Here is a 24,277-nt window from a genome sequence, read left to right as displayed (position 1 = left end):
ATAAGAGGCACTAATTGTCAATTAAATTGTAAATATAACATGAACAATACAAAGAACATTATTAGTAATAACGATTAAAGAGAGAACTTTTGTAAAGACCAAGTAATTATTTAGATTCTGTTTTTTTCTGGATTATCATCATACTTGGGATTTTTAATTCATTCTTTACTATTAGAGTCACTTCGTACTTGCAACGTTGTTATTATGGAGATACAATCGTAGCTTCTATTAGTATTGTAATAGTATAATGTTTGCACGGAATCTGGTCTTGAGGGACTGTACAGAGTAAAAACGCAAGAAGTGGGGGCCTACAGTGCCATATTCCGCAGCAGGATGCACCAGGGGAAGCGAGCGAGAAGCACCACCTCAGTTGGAGGCAGCCAGCTCCAAGGTCACACAATTACAATGTACAGATCATTTCCACTGTCGATGCAAAAATGAATGGGAGACTGGCGGGTTTGGAGACTCAGTAGCAACTTTCAGGGACGAGAGGCAGAAGGCAACACAGATAGATCTGTTGTCACAATATCGTCATGCCACAGCCCAGGACCACAGAGCTATTGGTATAAACAAGGGAACCATATGCACTGCTAGTACCCTAATTGCTGGTCATGCTGGTGCAATGTTAATGAAAATTGACATTTACTTTCAGGAATCTGTCACGTAAAGGGTCTACATTACTAAGGTCTAAACTCGCGTTTTTTTTCATTATGTATGATCTGATTCATTGATCAGTCTGTACTCCGACACATTACTGTGCTAAATAACCATGACCTGTTATCATATTTCTGTTCTTTTAGTGAGAATACCCAGATGCTATCTGTCATCACATTCGGTATTGATCATGGTACCGCTTTTCAAATAGAATCTTTAGGTAGCGAAGACTTACTGTCCAAATTACTACACAATGAGTTACTGTTCAGCTCGAGTGAGTGAGTTAGTAACACACTATCATAATACCGTCAAGATGACAATATGAACAACCAGCAGCACTAACAGTACATTGATGTTTGGGAAGTACCACAGACTGTTTTGTTCCTGGTTCCACACACGCGTTGCCATAGAGTTGATACTGTGGTAAAGGCAAGCCTTGTCATCGTTATGCATATGATGTCTCACATAGCATCACTGACACCTCTCTCCAGATTATCCCTGGATGAAGTAGAAGATGGTCTACCCACTATCCACTGCAGTTGGTGTGAACACCAGATGGGTCACACCTACACTGCAAGTGACAACCAGATTAAGGTGCTATGAACTGATCCACCGCTCTTCCACGGTACATTGTGCCTAAATAAAGCTCCCACTATAACCACATGTCAAAGTGAAGCTGGCAGTGCTAATGTGAGAATATGAAGTGGTACCACCCTCAGGTTAGATACAGATTCAGTGCCATTATGTGCTCTTTTGAATGTTACGATTAATAACTATGTTCTGTTTGTTTTCATCATGTATTCTGCTATATATTATGTTCATATGTATTATGAACACTTCATAACTGTTGCATGTCCTGCTAATTAAATTTGAGTTACCAAATATCCACATGCTCATTATTAACAACACAGTGACACATTAAAGATTAGATTCATTGTTGCCATTCTCACATTAGACTTAGTAGAGTCATTATCACAGACAAATTATTTAAGTAAGCTGAAACATTCTTTATCCAAAGTAGTATTCAGAATTGCTTTTGATAAGAAACTAACACTTCTCTTGTATCAGAGAACGTGGCTAACTATCAGCACATAGTTGGATTTATATGTTCGTTTTTGTGTTTGTTTCAATGTTAGCTATCTTGTTCTATGTATCATGGTCTACAACCATACAATATTTTCACATGAATCTCTTGTTGATTTGTCTACGATTATATCTGTAGGATGTTGGAGTATTTTCAAAAACAAGATTTGTATCATAATCAGAACATATATCTGCAGATGGTATGCACTTCCCATATACTCCTCAATAATAGTATATTAATATCTTGTATGGTTTTTGGTATGAGGGTACCTTCACTCACTAATATCTTATCCTGTCATGTAACACTTGATGAAAGTCAAAATAGCAAATACAATTTTATAATATAATTTTGACTGACCTTGGTACAGAGCATATTTTTTTTATCAATTGGTAATACAGTCATTATTTGTTCTTTATACATTTATTAATTTATCAAACATTTGCCTTAAGCATTCAATCCAGCATTAAGTGGAGGTCAGAGTGGTTTCCTTGAGGATGTATGTCTTTATTTTTGTTTGTAACCTTATCCTTATCTACATGTCGTTGTTGTCAACGTTGCTTGTTTGCTTGTAGTACACTCTCGACAGCTATTGATGCTAGTTGTTCCTTAGGCAAACTTGACGTTCTCCCTGAATCCGGTGCAAATTTTGCTTGTTGCTGCTCCTCAACTTACCTCAGGAGGCTCACCTCTGGCGCTTATTTTGATGTTAGGGGGACGTTATGAAAAGTGGAAAGCAATCTGTTGCATTTCATTTCATTTAATATGAAAACTGCATACGCTTAAGAGGATAAGGAGGAGGCAGAAGATTACAGTAACAGCTTAGAACAGAAAATTGAACTGCAGTGACTGTAAGTACTGACCTCTAACTAATTTCACGTCTTAACTACATTTAACATGGATCAGGGCTTCTTTTTCCTTGCTTTATAAGACTGCTTGGGAAGAGAGCGCACAGTGTATCTGGGACTGGTAAGGCAATGTCTGACACTAGATGAAAATCAGAAGGTTGAGACCAAGTCAAGTTTCCCGAGTATCGCTGACAGCATAATATTTTAGCGTTGAGAAGAGTGAACTCACCTCAAACAGCTTACAGACTTCCCCCAGCAAATCATTCCACACCACAGTTGACTTTTGTCGAATCTGAAACAAGCAAAGCTGAAGCTATCACTTCAAAAAAATAAGAAATCTTATTTTTACAGAGAAAAACAAAAGCATAAGTCATTGCTATGAAAAGGGGCATCTGAACATAGTTAGTTAAACAGATGCCACGTTTCATAAACGCGAATTATGTGAGCATGTGTGACCACCTTAGTGAGCACCAAGCTACTAGTTCAGCCTGAAGGTCTGCTAGTACCATAGTCCATAGCGGCTGTGAAATCGAAAGAGAAATATGTGCCACATCAGACGCTTATGAAAGACATTTAAAAACGATTTCACGATGGATGCAGTGTGGAGCATTTAAACAATCAGATCAAAAGTACCCATACACCTGTCAGTGAACATCAGTATGGGATGTCCCCATCTGTTGCTTTTATGCTGGTTTGAACTCTGCCGGGAACACTTTCAATGAGGTCTCTGAATGTCTGTGTAGAAATGATAGACCATTCTTCCTCAAGGGCTGAAGGCAGAGAAGTGTTGGACACTCCAAGCTGGGGCAAACTCAACGTTGTAACTCATCCCGAACGTGATCCATTAGGTCCAGTTTGGAGTCTGGGCAGGCCAGTCCATTGCAGGAGTGGTACTGTTCACAAACAAATGCCTCACAGGCGCTGCCTTATGACAAGATAAAATGTCATTCAGTATAAACAATCATCTCTATATTTTTCCCCTACTATATGCAGTACACAATGCTGTTCAGTGTTTTCATATCCTTCTGCATTTCGCGTTTTCCGAAGCGCAATAAGGGAACCACACCACCACCACGAAAAGCACCTCTGTATCGTAGTACCATCTCCATTGTACTTTGCTGTAGGCACGAGACACCAGATTGCCACAGAGTATAATGCCATCCATCACTTCAAATCACGCGTTTTCGGTCATCCCTATCCAGGTGACGTCGCTCTTTACACCACCTCAAGCATCGTTTAGCTCTGACTATAGAAATCTGTGGCATATGAGGATCTGCTCGACCATTGTACCACATACGATATTATTTATGCAAGTCCGAAGGAACTTTGTATCGTAATCAGAATAACACAGATATTGCGATATCGTATTTATCTGCTGATACCAGGCAAGTGACTTTCAACTACAGCATCTGACCTGTATGGGACTATCCATAATGAATGTCAGAGTACTGGTCGTAGAGGCATGGTTGACGACACATGGAAGTTTGGGTCTAGCAGTGGATCCTGCACGGACAGCCAACTGGTACGGCGACTGCTCATGTTAAGCAGGAAATATGAGGTCGAGTCCCGACCCGGCGCAAATTTTCATTGTCGCCATTCCGATTATATTCGCAGTTGCGAATTCATTTGATGGGGCTGTACCACATTGTCTTTGACGCCATACCCACAGTCACTGTGCAATCTGGTCTGCTGGTAGTACTTTGGAGCTCATAAGCGAATCCATCCACAGGTTTATGCATTTTTTACAACCATCCTCGATAGTCCCTGTCCATCTCTGTGTAAGATCTGCCTGATCTTGGTTTAGCAGCGGTTGTTACTTAGCATTTCCACTTCTCAGTGACATCGCCAATAGTCGATTTGGGCAGTTTTAGAGTGGTTGAAACTCCCCTGATAGAGTAGCTACTCAGGTGGCATCCGATGATTAATCCGTGTTGTGTCGCTGTAGTCTCGTGACTGAGCTATTCTGATGTTAATGATTCTCTTCTAATATCGCAATACTCTCCACCTTCTTTTGTACTGGTAGGTTGGCCTCTTGTGACATCTGGTGGTCGATTCCGCATTGCATATGGGTGTTTGGCTACTTTTTATCAGAGAGTGTGTATACAAGAGTTAGTCATAAAATTTTAATATGCATCTGTAAAATATAGTTGTATCTTCAATGTTTTTGTTGTTAGCAAGCATGTCTGCAGACCTGCTACACATTAAAATCCACATGTCACAGTACTATAGCAGAATGCTAGAGGAGTCAGGGTAATGCGGCGCTGATCATTGATCTCAGCCTTTTCCGACATCATGTGGGGTCGGCGTTGCTCTGCTGGATCCTTTCTACCATAAATGCCTGTCGAGTGCTTCTTCTCTGGGCCATTATCCCCTGCTACCTTGTCTTTCAATCTTAGGTTTGGCCTTCCCCTTCTCCTTGGTCCTGCCTTTAAATGGTTCAAATGGCTCTGAGCACTATGGGACTTAACATCTGTGGTCATCAGTCCCCTAGAACTTAGAACCACTTAAACCTAACTAACCTAAGGACATCACACACATCCATGCCCGAAGCAGGATTCGAACCTGCGACCGTAGCAGTCACGCGGCTCCGGACTGAGCGCCTAGAACCGCGAGACCACCGCGGGTCCTGCCTTGATGACGTTAAATATCAAGTGGTTATTCATTTTCTATGTTGAAATAGAACAGCGCTGCAACAGAGCGTAAGCCTCACCAGCTTCCAGTGTGGTCAGACAAATCTGAATGATGAAAACGAAGCATCAGACCCTCTCTGTGAAGAAACTGGAATCATAACAGAAGTGGAGGCCCTGGTGCTAGAAGACACCTGAGTCACAACCAAGGCGATACTGGGAAAAAGCGAAAGTCGGTCAGTAACCAGTTTTTAACATTTTGCACAACATTTTAACGTGACAGAGGTCGCCGCCTACTGGATTACGCGACTTCTCACACCCATTCATAAATCGTGCCAGAGTGTGGCAGTAGTGGAAGTGTTGCAGCTGTGTCTAAACAGTCCAAGACACTTTGAAACTAACATGCTTTTAGTAACTGCCAAAAAGTGTGTGACAAAACCTTTTTTGTAGCAATGTGGAAGCAATTAAATTCCGAATACAGAGCCTGATCTTGAACAGCATTTCCTGCTCTACTTTTAAACACGAACTTATACCGTGCAAATTAATTTTGACGTGTGTGACACCAATTAATCTAAACAACATCTCACTATCTGTAAACGGACTTCCTGACGAAAAAGTCAGACACAGTGGCTAACGTTTGCGTAACGAAAACTGTGCCCCAGTAGAAAAACGCATGTGTTAAATTTATATGAAATTATCTAAATGAAATCTGCTCCTAATATTCTCACAAAAGATTTGTTTACGCCCTACAGTTGTTTGTTACCTTGGCAATGGATAACTCAGCTGTGCCCTATCTCCACTGCAAAAATTATGAACTGAATGATGAGCTAGAAAAAACCACCATGCCTTCCTATCTTATTAGTTAAGATGCTGTAGCAAATGACTTTTTCCGTCCTCTTCCAAAAATACTAATGGTGCAAGACGTAACAGTGTATCTTTCTACCAAGCACGTTTTTCATATAACCATTGAGCATAAGCTTCTGCAAAATGTTTCGTAAATAAGTAAGAGAGTATTTTGCAGTTACATTGAAATCATTTAACAGCACAGGAAAACTCTACCTACCATGCACTATAACTCATTCTCGACATTATCTTTCTCAGCATGGCATACACCATACTGATCACTTTTAATGGATTCTTTTTTAAATCACATTTAATCTTGTAGGTTCCTAATGAAATACCTTTAAGTTAATTTTGGTGGGAGAAAGAAATTAGAATACAGTACATGATGAAATATTTGACCTACAATGATTGCTAAACTAGCAGTTGCAACAAAACGAACTCAGTGCACTAACCTTTTTCCTAATGCGCCACCTCTATTTACAGTCATATCAAATCATACTCTATGCTCAATTCTCAAGTATATCTTCTTAAACAAAAATCTCTATGCGCCATAACCACCATCCAAGCTCCTCACTCTGCCATGACAGAACATTCGCTCTCGCTCTCTGCCTGACAACTCCCTCTGACTACTGCACTCACTTGAGATCTACTCAATTACAGAACAAAGTCTGGTAGCCAAAGAATATGTATCACTCACATGTTCAGTATGCCAAGATGTTCAAAGTGATAAACTTTAAAAATAAACTGTCAAATACACCAAATAATCTGACACTTCTCATGTTATATACATCTTTCATAACCATTTCTCCTAATATGTATAGCTTCCAACTTTTTTGGACGCCTGATCACATTACACGTGTGTTAGGTGTACCGTTGTAAGCCCCAGCACAATAGACTGTGGAAACACGTGCACTCACCTATGTGGAAGAGGTCCAGGACCAAACCGTCACCATGCACAATAACGCTGTCCCTTCAATGGGACTGCTGCTAACGGATTATATTTTTAAGAGGCAAACCGCCCCAGGGGAAAACTATCAGGGTCTCCTGACTGAGTTATGGGAGGCTATCAAAACATTGTCGCATGGGGCAGATCAATGGGACGTCAGTGGTAGGGATGGGATCGTAAACTATTGATATCAAATTGATATGCAAATTAATTAAATTGATCACTTTATCACCCCCACCCCGCCCACCCCCACCACCCAGATGACGTGTTTTTCTCAGCCTGCACATGGGCCCCAGGCCCTCCCCGCCCCGCTACCTCTCTCCCACCCCCTCCCCAACCTACCCTATTGGCAGAAATTTTAAATTTTGGCAAGAATTTCTTTGTCCCAGGGCCGTGCTGAAGTCCCACCCCACCCAGGAACTGGCGACAAATTAAAATCAGCGGTGTCGTTCCTGGGACTCGAACCCTCCTGGATGAAAAGCCGAAGTGTAGCCCCCGTAACACAATTGTACCACTAGAGGCGCTTGGAATGGATGGGATATGGCGGTACCGTTTCCCGTACTCGAACCCTGGCCCTCCTGCATGGAAAGCCCAACTGCATCTGCCTAACATCTGTACCACCAGAGGCATTTGGAATGAAGGGAAATTAAAAATGTCAGTGCCGTTTCTGGGACTCGAACACTGGTCCTCCTGGATGGAAAGCCCAAGTGCACCACCCCAACACAAATTCAAATGGCTCTGAGCACTATATGACTCAACGTCTGAGGTTATTAGTCCCCTAGAACTTAGAACTAGTTAAACCTAACTAACTTAAGGACATCACACACATCCATGCTCGAGGCAGGATTCGAACCTGCGACCGTAGCGGCCTCGCGTTTCCAGACTGCAGTGCCTGGAACCGCACGGCCACTTCGACCGGCACCCCAACACAATTATACCACTAGAGGCGCTTGGAACCGACGGGAAATTAAAAATGGAGGTGAGGTTTCTGGGACTCGAACCCTGGTGCTACTGGATGGAAAGCCCAAGTGCACCCCCCAACACATTGAAACTGTCCAAATGCGGGAGAGGAAATTTAGGTTAGTGTAATTTATTTATTTTGTTCGGGAAACTGACGCAAAGATCGACGTTAATTACGTAATAAGGATTGGACGTAATTACACAAAACTAGTGACAGACACACTCGAACTTTACCCTACCCCTACAAGCTGGTGAGAAAAAGGCGGGGGTGTAAGGAACTATCTTCGTTCTTTTTCGTGGAAAATACGTTCAACTGACGAGACGCTGGTGTTGGACAGAGAGGAGATTAAAAAGTGTATTACCTGTAAGCATGCAGTATCTGTCGCTCTTTGACGTCAGAGTTCGTTACAGCCACCTACTCTAAACCCACCCTATAGCCCAGCTAGTCGAAGCCAACACATGCTATCACAACTAATGGAAAAAACGTCTCACAGTTCTCACTGCACTACGAAATTGTGGTGGAAAGTAACAGCACTTGTAATAAATGGATCATAATGCAACACATGTACTGGGGAATATCGTCGTCCTACAAGACTGCAGAGGGGGCGGTTGTTGAACGTGCGTTCACCTCGTTGAACAATCACGAACGGCCGAAAGACGAGACCCTCTTCCCTCACCCCTCCCTCCATCCACCTCTGGGAAGGACATACGCTTTTTCAAATGCCAGCTACTCCGCCTCGTCGCATGTGCTGTCCGCTGTCCAGCTTGAGGTTATGGTCCTTCATTGATACAAAAGCAGGTATAGTTAACTAAGCAATAGGAGGTAAAAGGACAGCTGTCCCAAGTGTAGCTTGTTCGTCTATAGTGACACAGCTGCCCTAATGGTTAGGGGGCGCACCTGCGGCAGCGACCTAGGCAGGCACTCAACGCCTCCAATAAGCCTCTCCTTCTGTGATGGAAAACATTTTTATTTAACGTCAACAGCTCTTTCCTGTAATCTGTTAAAAAAAAAAAGGAAAACACAATTGCGACGATAATAAATGTCCTCTTTCCATGAAAATAGATAGAGTCCATTTTCTTTTATGAGCAAGATCGGTATAGGCTTTAAGTTCGACTGCAGGATACAATCTGCATGTCGTTATTTTGTGACGTCCAACGAATTGAAAATTACTGATCACCACAGAACGTCACCGTTATCTCGAAACAGTCATCGGAGTAAAGAAAAGAAATCTATATTAAGCAATTTCTTTCAGATTGTTGAACAAACTTCATGACCTGAGAGCGTTTCTCATGTTCTGTGTCTGTGAATAAACCGTCCTCCAAATGTATATTACACACATTACAGACAATCTTTCACGCTATTGGCATAACATGTTGGGAAAAAAAAAACATTCCTTTTACTTTCGCCAACAACAATCTATATCTATAATCCATGAATCCATGAGAACGTAGTTGTCTTGTACACTGTGGAAGCCCCGCTTTTACCAGTGCAATGCTGTATCATACTAGCGTTTACGAAACAAATCTTGAGAGCCCGTCTCGTCCTGTGTTGGTGGGAATTTGAAAATTCATCACAAGATATCGCCGTAACGAAAGGAGAAGAAACACCTGTCAAGAATCATCCCTAGGAGTCTCCTCCACCCACCAGGCGGCATGTCATTGATATCAATTTGATAGGATAAGTAATTAAATTGGTCATGAATGCAGTTTTCATGGCGAGTACTTTTTATTTTTATTTTTTACACTCACCACTCAGGTCAAACGGGAATCTGTGCGGGGAAGACGATATTCTTTTTGAGGAACGCTACTGAGAACCGATATTTGAAGCTCACCACAAAGGGATTCTGAAGCCCAGACCATACATTTCGCGTAATATCTTCGCTATTAAAAGCATGATCGTAGCGACTATGTTACCGTCACCCAGCACAAAAAGCGGTCTTGACTCTACATGCACATACACGTGTAGCTCATAGTTTACGATTTCGGGTAGGAATGTTGTCTGCGATTTGTAATCAAGCCTATCCATTCTACTATGTACTTGGATTGTATCCTGTAGAGACGTCTTATAATTATTACAGTCACTGGTGAATCACATTTGTACCACTCTCATATCTTGCAACGAGCCACCTTATTCGAACCTACCTGCTAAGGATCCCATACAGCAAAAACTCCAACGCTAATATTTAGATAGGCCCTCTCCATCTTGGTCGTCATCAAAGTCGCTTTCACAGACTGGTGTGGCCGGCCGTTGTGGCCGAATGGTTAAGGGCGCTTCAGTCTGAAACCGCGCGACCGCTACGGTCGCAGGTTCGAATCCTCCCTCGGGCATGGATGTGTGTGATGTCCTTAGTTTAGGTTTAAGTAGTTCTGTCTAGCGGACTGATGACCCATAGTGCTTTGAGACATTTGAACCATTTGAACCGACTGATGTAAAGTTCCATCACCTGTACTGTAGGATGACCATATCGAACCATCAATCACACGCACATCATAAGCAGTTTAATACTTTTTTTCGGTTGTAACACACTCATTCAGTGTACACCGCAGTACAGTTTGTTTTTTCTACCATGACTTAGAGATACGTGTTGTACTGTACCATCCAACAGAGAAAAATTACGTACTGTAAATGCTTCGCTAACTTCATCTGATAGATTTTTACTGCATCTCTCTCTTCCAATATACCGAAAACAAATACCATCTACGTGCTGGCATCGAGCATATGCGGTGATTCTATTAAATATACAGGTATTTGTCCATTGAAGCAGGCGCCCTGTGATCTACGTCGCTTACAGAGACCGCTGTAAAGTTTCATCGCCAGTACCGTAAGAGAACCATCTTTCACATATTATCAGTTGCAGGGGAGGTTCCTTGTTTCGTTGTCTGAGAGACTGCTTTTTCGGCTGTAACACGCTTTGTACACTGCCATACATTTTGTTTTCTTTCCGCCATGACTTCGAAGTCTGTGTCAGGTTCTAAACTCACATTAACACGTTTTGGTCCATTGACTCCACCAGAAAACTAGATATCACACGGCGTAAGTCATGTTGGTGCTGCTCACCCCACAACACACCCACACACTAGGCGATTGAAATAGGAGACAGTCACATCATAAGGAAACTGGAAGAGTTTTGAGGCATTGTGGAGCGTTTCTAAACTGCTGTCCAAAGGTGATTGATGACCTCTACATTTGAACTTCACAATCATAGTGACGGGATAGCTGATGGCGCTGTGTTCCGCGTGATTGATTCCTAGTATTGCTGCCATGCACGCTATCACTGTTTCGGTGTTAGCCATCCCCGGAAAGTGTTGCCTCCTCCACCAAGACTCTTTCTCCATATCAAACAAGCGGCGTCATTCAGTCATTACGTGGTAATCACCTGCATATCAGTGGACTGTTGGGATGGAATAGAAACCGTCGATGTACTGTAATAATAAGCATCATAGTTGATAGTGCGTGCAATTTTAGCAATTTTATGGTAATTTCAACACCGACCAATGATGTGGCAGCATGCTTACCAATTTCTGTATCATCGCTAAACAGCCCCTTCACTACTTTGCGAGTTCCATCGCGAATGTACGTAGATGGCTGTGCAGTACGTTCAGTCACTGTTAATTCTCGAACATATAAACCAAAGTATACCAGACAGCCTCTAGCACTTCGAGCATAGTGTGTAACTTACGAACTTTCTCCATGTGGATGGGAGTCACAGGGCATTTCCGCATTCTTAAGACCAACGCTCCCTGTAACACTGGCACAGATTTAATCTGCAGCTGACCGGAAGTAGACCGCTACATTCCACGTTTCGTGTAGGAACAGTGCGAACCGAGGCTGCAACTATTGTCGTGCACACATCCAAGAGCACAAGGCATCTCCAGATGCGCGAATGTAGAGGAGGTGCATTATCGGTGTATAGTAGAGATGTATCTATTCTGATGACATAACAGACGGTTAAGAACAAGAAATGGTTAGTTTTTAAGCGTGATCGAGCTCCAGATGGATAGAGTTTGCTGCGTTTTGCGTAAATCAACTGCGCTATCAATTCTAAAGTATTGTTCTTGTGTCTGGGATCATTACCAAGAAGGTACTGGGAAGATAGGACATCAACACATGCACTCCTAAGGCTACAAGGTTCTGAACCTAAAACACGCTATAATGTTAGATCGTTGTGGTTTTCGACCCATTAGTTATACGTAATCCAATGCTGTTACTATCCCAATGTAAGAAATATATTTCCAGCACACGACGTACATTCTCCTTGCAGGTTTCTCTACGATAAACTATGGTGATAAAATGTAAAATCAGAAACTACTTCCTTACAACATCGCTTCCTTGTGATACATGTAGAATATAGCATTCCAGAGGTGTATAGTCCCCACTATTCACATCCGGTCACGGTTCAGAAATTATACTATGCTCGCATCGGTCCTATGTAAAATGATCGTTAGTAGCGGAGAATGCCTCTTATAAAGAAATACACAAACGCATAGCAGCGGTGTTTGACACGTGAAATTACACGACATGTCGCCACTAACTCCGCAAACAGGACATTGGTCAAGCAGATGTATACACGAGGATTGTAGTACTTCACGAACACCTGTCGGCTAACTTAGAATCACCGTAGTTATGAAACTGAAGACTCCATTTTATGACCAAGATGCGGCAGGAGACTGGAGTACGTGGCATAAATCTTGGTTCGTCTAGTGAATGTATCGAAACAGGATGGACGTCCCCTGTTAGCCGAGAGATCTGCTGTTAACGATCGCAAGTAGAAAGTGCTCTAAGTCACACACAGAACACGCAGTTGTATGCGAGTCGAATGCTGGTTATGTCACACAATTGATGCATCCAGACAGAACAACGCAGCAACATGTCCCTCTCTCTCTAGAATGCATCATCAGTCCAACATTAAATCCTACCTCGTTACAGCTCCATCTCAACCGATCACTGGATCCACTCTCTGTCATCCTCTAACGCATATTCAAGTAAGTTTAGAGGCAGAGGGTTCTCTTTATTCCAGGAAAGCACCAATAACTGCAGTCAACTCGCGTGTGTCATTATTACCTCAATAGACATACAGTAGAATGTTGCCTCGACGAAAAATAAAAGAATGTTTCCACTGTTCCCGGTGCTTCCACCTCACTGCTTTCTCATATTTCTCTAGCTATTGTATACTCGTTCCCATGTACAAGAATTGTTCTGCAACAATCAGAAGAAACGAAAGAACCCACTCCCCCCCCCCCCCCCCCCCGCATTTCGGAGTATTTTCTCTTAATTTATACGTATTTTCCATCATTTTATCGATTTTATGTCACTTCTAACCAAGCGATCACGATATCGTTTCTCGTTACGCGCTGTAAACTTGCTTGTAAATGTAGTACAGCTGCCAACACCTAGCGTAAATGCACTATTTTTCTCGGCGGGTGGCACAGTGTAGCACTGTACTTGAATGCATCCAGTCACCTCCAACTGCGTTCTCTACAACTGCAGATGTTTGCTCTGTCTTCTGTATGTCCGTGTCTGTGCATGTGTCACGGGAGGCTGCCATGGCGTGCTCCTCCCGCTGGTGGGTCCAACTTCAAACACAGAACGCATCTCCAGACGTAACACGTGACCGGTCCAACTTTGAGCCCTATCCCAGATGTGACGTGTTGTGGATCTGCATCCAAATATCGCTCCGAATATAACGCTCGGCAGTTCCACACTCGAACGCCATATCGGGAGCCACCTGTTAGAGGGTACAGAATAACGATGATAGAATGTTTGGGTGATATACGCGAATGGACCGACAGGGACGCGGATCTCCTTCGGACTGCAGTACCTGAAAGATGTTGAGTCTTCCAAATTTTCCCGGTAAGAAACATCACCGTAACTGTTCATATTGTGTTTTATACTACATCGTGTTGCAGGAGCAGGCTTCGTTTGGTGCTGACCTTACACATCGTACATGGGTGGCGGAGCTATAGCAACATGTTCCCATTTCCACCAAGTGGTCAAAACACGGTCCTATAGTATTAACTCGACTCACTCTGTTTCTGCATGGGTTGCAGAATGTAGTAGATATAGCTCTCTCCAACTTCTGGGTAAATTTGACCTCACTATCAACTACGGCGTGTATTACAATACATCATTCCGTATCAACAGTGTCTTTCCCATCCCGACTGTTGACTGGATACACGGATGATTACCGCATTACTGACACCAGTCAGCTGATGTGGTGGAAGCCTTGGTGGAACACTGGATATCTACTACTCGTCGCTGTGGAGCACGGGATTAGATGTATAGGTCATCACCTACATACAAATGTATGGTATGATTCCTCAATGCTACAGACTGGTTCTATTTCCATATGCAGCGATGCCCTCCACATTTTTTTCATCAATAAAGTGACTGTACCTCTTTTTATTTGTACTACCCCATGCATTTTGTGAACAGCACCTTCTGACGATGGTCAACACCAGAACAGTTATCATATATATCACTGCAAAGTGAAGGAACAATGCTTTTCGAAAGGAAACTCCGAGACATCAACTACCCTGTCGATGGGGAAGATAGGATTAACTGTACAGGTGATCACCTACGAACAGCTGTTGGAAGCGCTCTACAGTACCGCAAACTCTTCCAGTTTCCATATGCTGCGATGTCTTCCACATTTTTGTCAATGAGAAACAAAGTCTCTGCGTTTTCTTTCTACCAGCCTGTGTTGTGGTAGCTGTACAGTTCATGCTATGTGATGGTCAGCTTTCTGTGAGAGCCAAAGGATGGAAACGTCTTAATGTTGGTTTAGCAGGAGCTGACACGTATCTCTAAGTCATGATAGAAAAAAAATTACGGTGTGTACACTTATTGCGTGTGTTACAACCGAAAAAACAATGTATTAAACTGCTTATGGAGGAACAATAGAGGAACCTTCTCATTTGATTGATAGTCTGTTGGATATGGTCATCCTACAGAACAGGTGATAAAACTATACACCAGTCTGTGGAAGCGTCTTTGATCAAGGCCAAGATGCAGAGGGACTGTCTAAAAACTAGCGCTGTAGTTTTTGCTGTATGGGATCCTTAGCAGATAGGTTCGGAAAAGGTGACTCGTTTCGAGATATGAAAGTGGTACGAATATGATTCACCAGCGACTGTAATCATTAAAAGACTTCTCTACAGGATTCAACCCAAGTACGTCGTAGAATGGATAGACTTGATTCCAAATCGCAGACAGCATTTCTACCCGAAAGCGTAAACCATCAGCTACTCGTGTATGTGCCTGTAGACTCAAGACCGCTTTTTGTGCAGGGTAGCGGTAACATAGTCGTTACGGTCATGTCTTTCATAGCGCAGATATTACGCCAAATGTATGGTGTGGGCTGCAGAACCCCTCTGCGGTGTGCTTCAAATATTGGTGCTCAACAGCGTTCCTCAAAATGAATGTCATCTTCCCTCCACGGATTCCCATTTGACCCACCTGGTGTGTGTAATCCTACTACTCGAAAAAAAAAATTACTCGCCATGCATGATGTCGAATCTTCCAAATTTAATTACTTGACCTATCAAACTGATATCAATGACGTGCTAGCTGGTGGCTAGGGCACCACGGAATGATTCTTGACAGGCGTTTCTTTTTTTTCCTGTTGTGGCGATATTTTTTAACAAAATTTTAATCTCGCACCTACACAGGGCGAGACAGACTCTCACTATTTGTTTCGTAAACGCTGGTGTGATGTAGGATCGCGCTGGTAAAAGGGGACCTGCCACAGTATACAAGAAACTATGTTCTCTTGAATTATACATTGTTGTTGTCGAACTTAAATGAATGTGTTTCTTCTTCAAACATATAAGCCCATGGCGTGAAAGATAGTCTGAAATGTTTTAATACGCATGTGACTGAAAGTTTATTCACAGACACTGAATGCGAGATACGCTTTTAGGTCGTGTAATTTGTTCAACAAGTTGCAAGAAATTACTTAATATACCTATTTTTGTTTGGAGTTTATATTCTTGCTTTTTCTTTACTCCAATGACTGTTTCGAGGTGACGAGGCGTTCTGTAGTAACCAGTAAGTTACATGTGTGGTATTATGATCCGTTTATTACGAGTGCTGGTTTTTTTCACGACAATTTCAAAGCGTAATTATAACTGTGACGCGTTTTTCTACTGGTTGTGATAGCGTGTATTGGCTTTGATTAGCTGGGCTGTAGGGTGCCTTTCGAGTAGGTGTCTGTGGCGAACTCTGACGTCAAATAACGATAGCTACTGTATGCTTATAGTAATACACTTTTTAAACTATTCTCTGTCCAACACCAGCATCTCGTCAGTTGAACATATTTCCCACCAAAAAGAATAAGATAGTACCTTACGCCCCTGCTTTCTCGCGCCAGCTAGTAGATGTAGGGTATTTTTGTGTGGGTCTGTCACTAGAGTGGTATTGACGAAATTTTTTCCCAGCAAGATAACATCAGTCGCATGGCATCGACAGTTTTTGAGTTGTAATGCGATTTTATGGTGTCTTTGTGTACCGCTAAGCATGTGGTTGTGTAATTAGGCCCGATCTTTATGATTAATTACGACCAAAATAAATAAAGTACACTGATGTAACCTTCCTCTCCCGCATCCGGACATTTCCATGTTTTGCGGGGTGCACTTGGGCTTTCCATCCAGGAGGAGCAGGCTTCGAGTCCTGAGAAGGATATCGTCAATTTTAGTTTCCCGCCATTTCCTTGGAGGGGTGTGGCGTGGGACAGCACAGACCTGGGACACAGAAATTCGCACGAAGATTCAAAATTCCTGCCAAAATTCAAAATTTCCGCTAATAGGGAGGTTGGAGGAGGGTGGGGGAGGGTGGTGGAAGGGGAGGGACTGAGAAAAAACACTTGACGTCATCCGTGGGGCAGTGGTTCGTCTGGTCAGGGGGTGGGGGTTTCCTGGGGGCGGGGGTGATTAATCGATCAATTAATAAATTTGCGTATCACTTTGATATCAAAAGTCGAGTGAAGACCACATCTCCCTACTACTGATGTCTTTGTTCCAAAACGCCCCAACTGATTCTGCATAGAACACAGGCACGCATACTGCTTCTTTTTGTATGAAATTTTAACTCCTCTACTGCCCCCTCTACCCTGTAATGTCCTGGCATGGCATGCAGTGACTTCGTCTTCTTTTCTCAGATGAAGAAATCATTATGTCAAAGGCATTTCTGTACTCATGACAACGTCATTTTCAAGGTGCAACCTTTCATGAACACTCAAAATACTGACTTACAGAACTAAGGTCTCTGACACATCGTAAGTCTATGAAAACCCAGTGTCGCATTGAAGGGTGAATATGTAGAGAAGGACCAAGCATCGACTAGTTTCATAGTCGCAGCCTCATTATTTCGAGGTGACTCTTAAAACTGCTACACCCTACACCCGTCCAGACTTTGGGGTTCCCCAGAGTGCAGCAGGGTTACAAAGTAGTATGTAGAAGGTGTGTGGAGCGTGATGTACAGCGTGTAGGTGCTACTGTGTACAGGGAGCAAGGCTGTTATGTACAGGGTATTGTGTACAGGGTGTTACGTCCAGAGCTACAGGTGTTATGTACAGGGCTACAGTGAGTGGTGTAGAGGGCGACGTGGTGCAAAGTACGAGGCTACACGATGTTGTGTACTGGGCAACGTGGTGTAATGTACTAGGCTACGGGGTGTTAAGTACAGAGTTACAGGGTGTTGTCTACTCACCCCGTTGAGCGTGATAGTTGGCACCCCCCTCAGCTTGGGCCTCACAGACCTCGTCCTCACGCCGTTTGCGTAGAGCAATTCGTTCCCAAGTGGTCCTTCCGCACAGTCCATAATCGGCTCCCATACAATGTACATACTGCGTGCACACTGAAAAGAAAAGAGGGTGCGGTGGTGTTGTGAGTGCAGTGAACACCATATACCATATGTCAAAAATACACACACACACACACACAGACACAGAGAAAGAGAGAGAAGGAGAGAGAGAGAGAGAGAGAGAGAGAGAGAGAGAGAGAGAATACTCGAAGGACTGCATGATTCCTTTCCACCCAAGACTGTAAATGCCATTTCTGTTTTGCTATTAGCTGTGGTACTGCCCACTCGCACATTACTTGGTGTTTGGCAATGACATAAACCTGAAACTGGCCAACGGTATACAGAAATACCAATTGCATTCTGGAGCAGAATAATGTTGTCCTTCCAGTGACAGAAAAACTCACTCACCAGTTAGAATCTGCGCCGGAGAAACGACCTGAACACCGACTACTAATTACAAACTCGGTTAGGAAGTCATAGATCCGACATGCACAAAATTAATACAATGACGGAACACCAAGGAGTTGTGCGACATACGAGGTCTGTTAAAAGAATTTCAGAGCATTCGTAATTTCGCCCCAATGGTGTGGTGGAGCGAAATCAGATTGGCATCCCTGCACACGCCCGTGTTAGTTGTTATTCCGTGCTCTATTGAGTAGAACGTTTTGTCTCACAGTTTACCAATTTCGAAGTGGCAGAGTTAGAGGAGCAACATGCCTCCATTACATTTTGTGAGAAACTCAAGAAAACGTCTACACACACACACACACCAAGCCTACGATGGTGAGTGCTTAAGCATTCCTCGCTATTACAAATGGTTCACATGGCTTAAAAATGACCGGACGGAAGTTAAAGGTGACCCTCCTTCAGAACTCACTTCAACGTCTACCGACCACGCTTATGTCAGGAACGTCAACGAATCGAAGAATGACAGTCCGAGAGATTGCAGAAGAACGTAACATTTCACTTGGATCATGTCATGAAATCCTGACACAGCATCTTGAAATGCATCGTGTTGTCGTCACGTTCGTCCCACGACTCATGGGTCGAGACAGAAAAACGTTCGCCTCGCCTTGCATATTTGGATCGCGCAAATGAGAGCGAGATATCCCTTAAGGGAATCGTAACTGGTGATGAGACTTGGGTCTACGTTTATGATCTTGAGACCAATGTTCCATCTTCACAATCGGTCGAGAAAGGTTCTCCAAGACCAAAAAAAGCTGTTCAGGTCAGGTCAAATATCAAAGCCATGCTCAGAGTTTTCTTTGACTTCGAAGAATTAGTTCACAAGAATTCTTGCCACAGGGACAAACTGTTAATCCATGGTACTATAGCGACGTGTTGTGACGCCTGCGACAAAATATGAGAAGGAAAGGGCCTGAAATGTAGCGCGAGATTTCATGGCTATTACATCCCGACAGCGCGCCGGCACATTCATCCCTGTTGGTTCGTGACTTCGTACTCTTCAGACCAGGCCCCGGCGGACATTTTTTTTTTCTATTTCCAACGTTGAAAACCCCGCTGAAAGTACGAAATTTGCAACGAAAGACGATATAAAAGAAAATTAGAAGACGGTGCTTCACATGATCCATCAAGAAGCGTATCAAGACTGCTTCTGGAACTGGAAATGGCGTTGGGAGCGGTGTATCAATAGTGAAGGAAACTATTTCGAAGGAGACCATACCAAAAAGTAAAAGGTGACGGCAGAAAAACTTTATGGACAAAGTTCTGGAATTTTTTTAACAAATCTCGTAAACGAAAGTTGTTAGGTGTGTTTCTACATCTGAAAGATGAAGTCTATTCAGATTTCGCACCAGTGGCGTAAGAATGGCGCTAGTAGCAATAGTACGAGGATGAAAATCATGTTTGCTATAAATGCACGCTATAGCGGCTGTGAGCATTAGTTACCTTTGAGATTGGACGTGGTGAGTTGATGTCAGTCAAGAATGCCTTTAAGGCGACAAAGACGCCGATATCGACACCTCACTGAGTTTGAATGAGGTCGTGTAACAGGTCTGCGAGAAGCTGGATGTTCCTTCTGCGAAACTGTGGCAGGAATGTAACCACTGTTTACGACTGTTGGCAGCGGTGGTCACGATAATGTACTATCACAAGAAGTCCACTCGCTCTGCACGGTCACGTGGCTCTGCCGCGCTAGTGTCAGTCCTAATCGAGGGAAAGGGAAATTTTATCAAAATTCAATGAAGGTACTGTTGGGTGATAAAATCTGGGGCCACTGGCAGAGTGTGGTAACAGACGACAGCCAGCAGGCCGAACAAGGTAAACATGGCACTCGCGGGAGTGGAGCTGTGACGGGGGTATTGCACGCACGATTTGTTTTGAGTGGAGCAACAACGAGGCAGGAAACTGCAGCGTTGCTTTGAGTTATTGCGATGTATGAGGCGGCGCATTCGGCCAGAGCCAGGAGTGGCGATTTGTAAACGGCTGATGTGTGTGAATTCATGCCTGCAATAGTTTCTGTCTCTCCCTGACACTACATCAGAAGCGAAGGAGAAACCAATGTAAGTAGACGGGCAATTTTAGTTCGACAGGGAGTGCCAGGTCAGTCGAGCGTCGGGATGGACCTGCGCTGGTCTACGCTTATAGGGGCCAGTCTGGCAGCAATGTTATAAGTATTCATCATAAACTTGTACTTTGTTTGTATGTACTTGTTCGGACTGTATTCGAACTCAGGGGACACAACATCGGGGCGGGACAGAACGGTAGCCTGGAACTTGGAGATCGCACAGTCTGCCTGAAAGAGGGCAGTGACAGCGGTCTGCAGTGGGTCCAGGAGGGGCTGGGATCCACTCCAGTCTATAGGCCACGTTCGCTTCCCACATGGCACATGGCGTATCGGGGTCCGGGCGAGGCGTACGCTGCGACAGGAGCAGCAGCACTGCGACAGCACCATAGATGGTGGCGGGTGTTGCCATCCGGCAAGCACCACTAGCGGCAAGTTGCGGCACAGCGGCCAGGAGGGCGCGGGCTCGATTCCGATCCTGTCCTGGGAGCAGCTGCGGCCCTTGACCAGTACGTCCACCTTCCTCCCACAGTCGGACAGAGCAGGCCACACGGGACGGAGAGTGGCGAGGACCAGGGGCTGACTGCAGCAGTCTACGGAATCGCGGGCAGCAGCAAGTCGCAACCCACCGGCTGGCGGCGGTCGGGAGGGCGGCGGCCGACTTCCATCGGCGGGCGGCCTCGATGACGGCAGCAGCGGTGTCGGCATACCAGGAGTCTGCTGAGCCGGCTGGACTTGCAGGACATCGGCGGGCGGCACGCTGACACTACACTATTTCTATGAAAGAGGATCAGATAAAGACTGTGGGTGGAGCTGGGAATAGTCTTGATAGGGACAGGGAGTACGATGTAGGTGATGACCATCTTTGCCATCCAAATGGCAGGTGAGTTTGCATATCGTGGCATCTTCAACCTGCAGAAGCTCTTAGCCTTTCCCATCACAGTGGCTGCCGCCCAGACTCGACTGTAGGCCTCAGTCCTTCTGGTGCCAATGTGAAGACCATGTGGCGAAGCACTATTACAAAGTTATTAACTGTGTGAAATGCTCTGACGAACATTCGCACCTGTGGCAGGGGCAGAACAGAAGTGTCGATGCGCGCTTGCTCTGGTGGACCACACTTCGCAAACTGGCGCGGCTACTCAGCATTAAGAGGTCGCTGGAATGCTACAAGAACAAAGCAAAAAAAGACGACGAACCGGACGAGCTTGGCAGCAGCCAGGAAAGCCGAGGGGAGACGTCAATGGTAACACCACAGTCTCGCCACCGGATCAGATCACAAGCTAGACGGCAACGTCCTCACCCCCCGTACGGCTGGCTACCCTACCCCACGAGTGTTTCAGGCGAGGAGGGAGACTGGCTGTGTGTCGCAGAGCAGAGGCAGCCAGCGCTGGCCCGTCGTGAAGAACGAAACGCTGTAGTGGCAGGAGACAAAGCGGAAACACTCCTGCATGGCAGCAGACGACTTGCTCGTCATGGTTGATGCCGCCTTGGAAGAGGCAGAGACCAGGTTCAGGATGTCGCTCCATACCGAGATGAAAGCTGCCTGCCGGCTGGCTCTGAGCACTATGGGACTTAACATCTTAGGTCATCAGTCCCCTAGAACTTACAACTACTTAAACCTAACTAACCTAAGGACATCACACACATCCATGCCCGAGGCAGGATTCGAACCTGCGACCGTAGCAGCCCCGCGGTTCCGGACTGCAGCGCTAGAACCGCACGGCCACCGCGGCCGGCGAAAGCTGCCTGCCACCAGCCGTGGGAGGTCAATCGTAGGTGGTTACAGAGTGAACCATGGGCGGTACACACCAGTGCGTACAGGAACGTGACAACATCTGCACAAACGGATATTAGCACAACGTGGCAACTGTGATCGTAGACGTAGGCGATCCGGGTGTATAAGCCGAAGCTCTGCCCAAAAATGGTCGTCAACAGAGCGTTACAGACGACAAAGGTCGTAGGAGAGGACCCATTGGGATCAGAAGACGAAAAACACCAACGTAGAAAGACGACGTAATAGGTGGTAAAAACGAGCAACTCCCGCCAGGGTTTTCAGGGAATTTCCTTGACCATAAGATGAATGTCAGAGTTGTCCTGAAATCCTTCAGTATTGAGAGAAAGTCCACCAACAGTTGTAAGCCCCACAAAGGGCGAAAAGAATAAAACTGTACACTAATACTCCAATTGGCTGAATAGAGTATCTACAAGCTCTCAAGCATTTTTCTCAATCCCTTAAGGATGCAGGAAAAAATGACGAAGGTTGGGCGTTTCACTGTGAAGAACACTGAAGAACACAGAGACGTAAGATAGCATTACCAGCAACTGACATAGTTTAAAACGATCTCGTTTTGCGGCCCAATTTGGCCAGGGGCTGGTCGTATCACGCGCTAGTCAGATTTGAGGGACATCTGGATCTGATATTGGGCCGATGCTGGTGTGGGAACGAAAGTACTAAGAGGAAACCATTAAATTCCGGTTACACGATAAGTAACAGAAAGATTAAGGCTGTCGACTAAACTAAACACCCTGGGATTACAATTACGAACATTTAAATTAGAAGCATCACTTACAACAAAATATCAAATGGTTCAAATGGCTCTGAGCACTATGGGACTTAACAGCTGAGGTCATCAGTCCCATAGAACTTAGAACTACTTAAACCTAACTAACCTAAGGACATCACACACATCCATGCCCGAGGCAGGATTCGAACCTGCGATTGTAGCAGTCGCGCGGTTCCGGACTAAAGCGCCTAGAACCGCTCGGCCAGCGCGGCCGGCAACAAAATATCATGGGAAGGCGAAAAAAAGACTCCTTTTATTGGCAGAGCATTTATAAGATACAACAAATCTACTAAATGACTACCTACACTAAGCTTGCTAATACTCTTCTGCAGCATTGTTGCACAGTACGAGATCCTTACCAGACAGGGTGACAGAGAACATCGAAACAGTTCAAAGAAGGGCAGCTCGTTTCATACTATCGTGAAATGGGAGAAAGTGTGTCAAGGATATGACACCCAAGCCCATTGAAACAAAGGCGCGCTTCGCTTTGCCTAAAATATTTCCACGAAATTTCAATATCCAACTTTCTCCTTTGAATGCAAAATTATTTTTTTGACGCCCGCCTACGTAGAGACAAAGGATCATCATAGCAAAATAAAAGAAAGTCACAGCAAGCCCGGAAAGATTTACGTACCGACTTTTACCGTGTATTCCTTAAGAGTGGAACGGTCGAGAACTAATCTGAAGATGGTTCGATGAACCCTTTGCTTGCCAACCACTTCGGTGTGTATTTTAGAGTAGTCATGTAGATTTAGATGAGGGTAGGTCCTGGTCGACCACATCTGACCACCATGAGGGTGGATCACTGTACCGTGCACGAGACACACTGTAGCCACTTCACATACACACTTGCCATCCGTGAACAAGTAATGGTCTGCCTGCGACATTCTGCGTCAGAGAGTAGCAGTTGCTACGCTGAGGAACTACCGCCCTGTGCATAGGCTACAGTTAGCACTACGACACAAGTGGCTGCATTTGGATCAGAGCCACGTCTGAAGGCAGGGGCTGCTGACAAAGGGCGTGGCAACGTGTCCAGCGATAAATCGCAGCTCTGCACTACCCAGATGACCTTCGTCACTGAGTATGACAGCGTCCTGGGGAGAGGTCCCATTCTTCCCATGTTTTGGGGAGAGACAACGATGTTACTCCTAGCGTCACGCTGGGGGAGAGATCAGGTACGAATGAAGGTCATGGTTGGTAGTGATTGAGTAAACAGCAATAGCAGTATACGTAAATCAAAGGATATCACTGCTGTCAGCTGAACTGTGACATTAAGTGGAATCACGACGATGAGTGTAAATGTGTGCTGAACTGGCATTCAGGAATCTCCAGATTACTAGACATGTGCATTAACCACTGTGCCCCTCGGTACACAGCATTATTGCAACTCCGTGGATTATCTCAGCATGGCTCATGGCCGATCCACATTCC

The 24,277-nt window shown here is 44.6% G+C and overlaps 1 protein-coding gene across 1 annotated transcript in view; it reads right to left on the bottom strand.

Moving 5' to 3' along the window:
- The window catches only part of LOC124595678 (gamma-interferon-inducible lysosomal thiol reductase-like), a 105,060-nt gene that overhangs the window by 14,800 nt on the left and 65,983 nt on the right, over positions 1-24,277 (bottom strand). Inside the window, exons 4-5 of the mRNA XM_047134537.1 lie at positions 17,666-17,812; positions 2,813-2,875 (exon numbers count right to left, since the gene is read on the bottom strand). Of these exons, the coding sequence (XP_046990493.1) occupies positions 2,813-2,875; positions 17,666-17,812 (210 nt within the window). The remainder of the gene's footprint in view (positions 1-2,812; positions 2,876-17,665; positions 17,813-24,277) is intronic.

This window comes from Schistocerca americana, chromosome 2, assembly GCF_021461395.2.
Source record: "Schistocerca americana isolate TAMUIC-IGC-003095 chromosome 2, iqSchAmer2.1, whole genome shotgun sequence".
Classification (NCBI taxonomy): Eukaryota; Metazoa; Arthropoda; class Insecta; order Orthoptera; family Acrididae; genus Schistocerca; species Schistocerca americana.
Note: the sequence above shows the minus strand (reverse complement) of the source record. Positions and strands in the feature narration are given on the sequence as shown.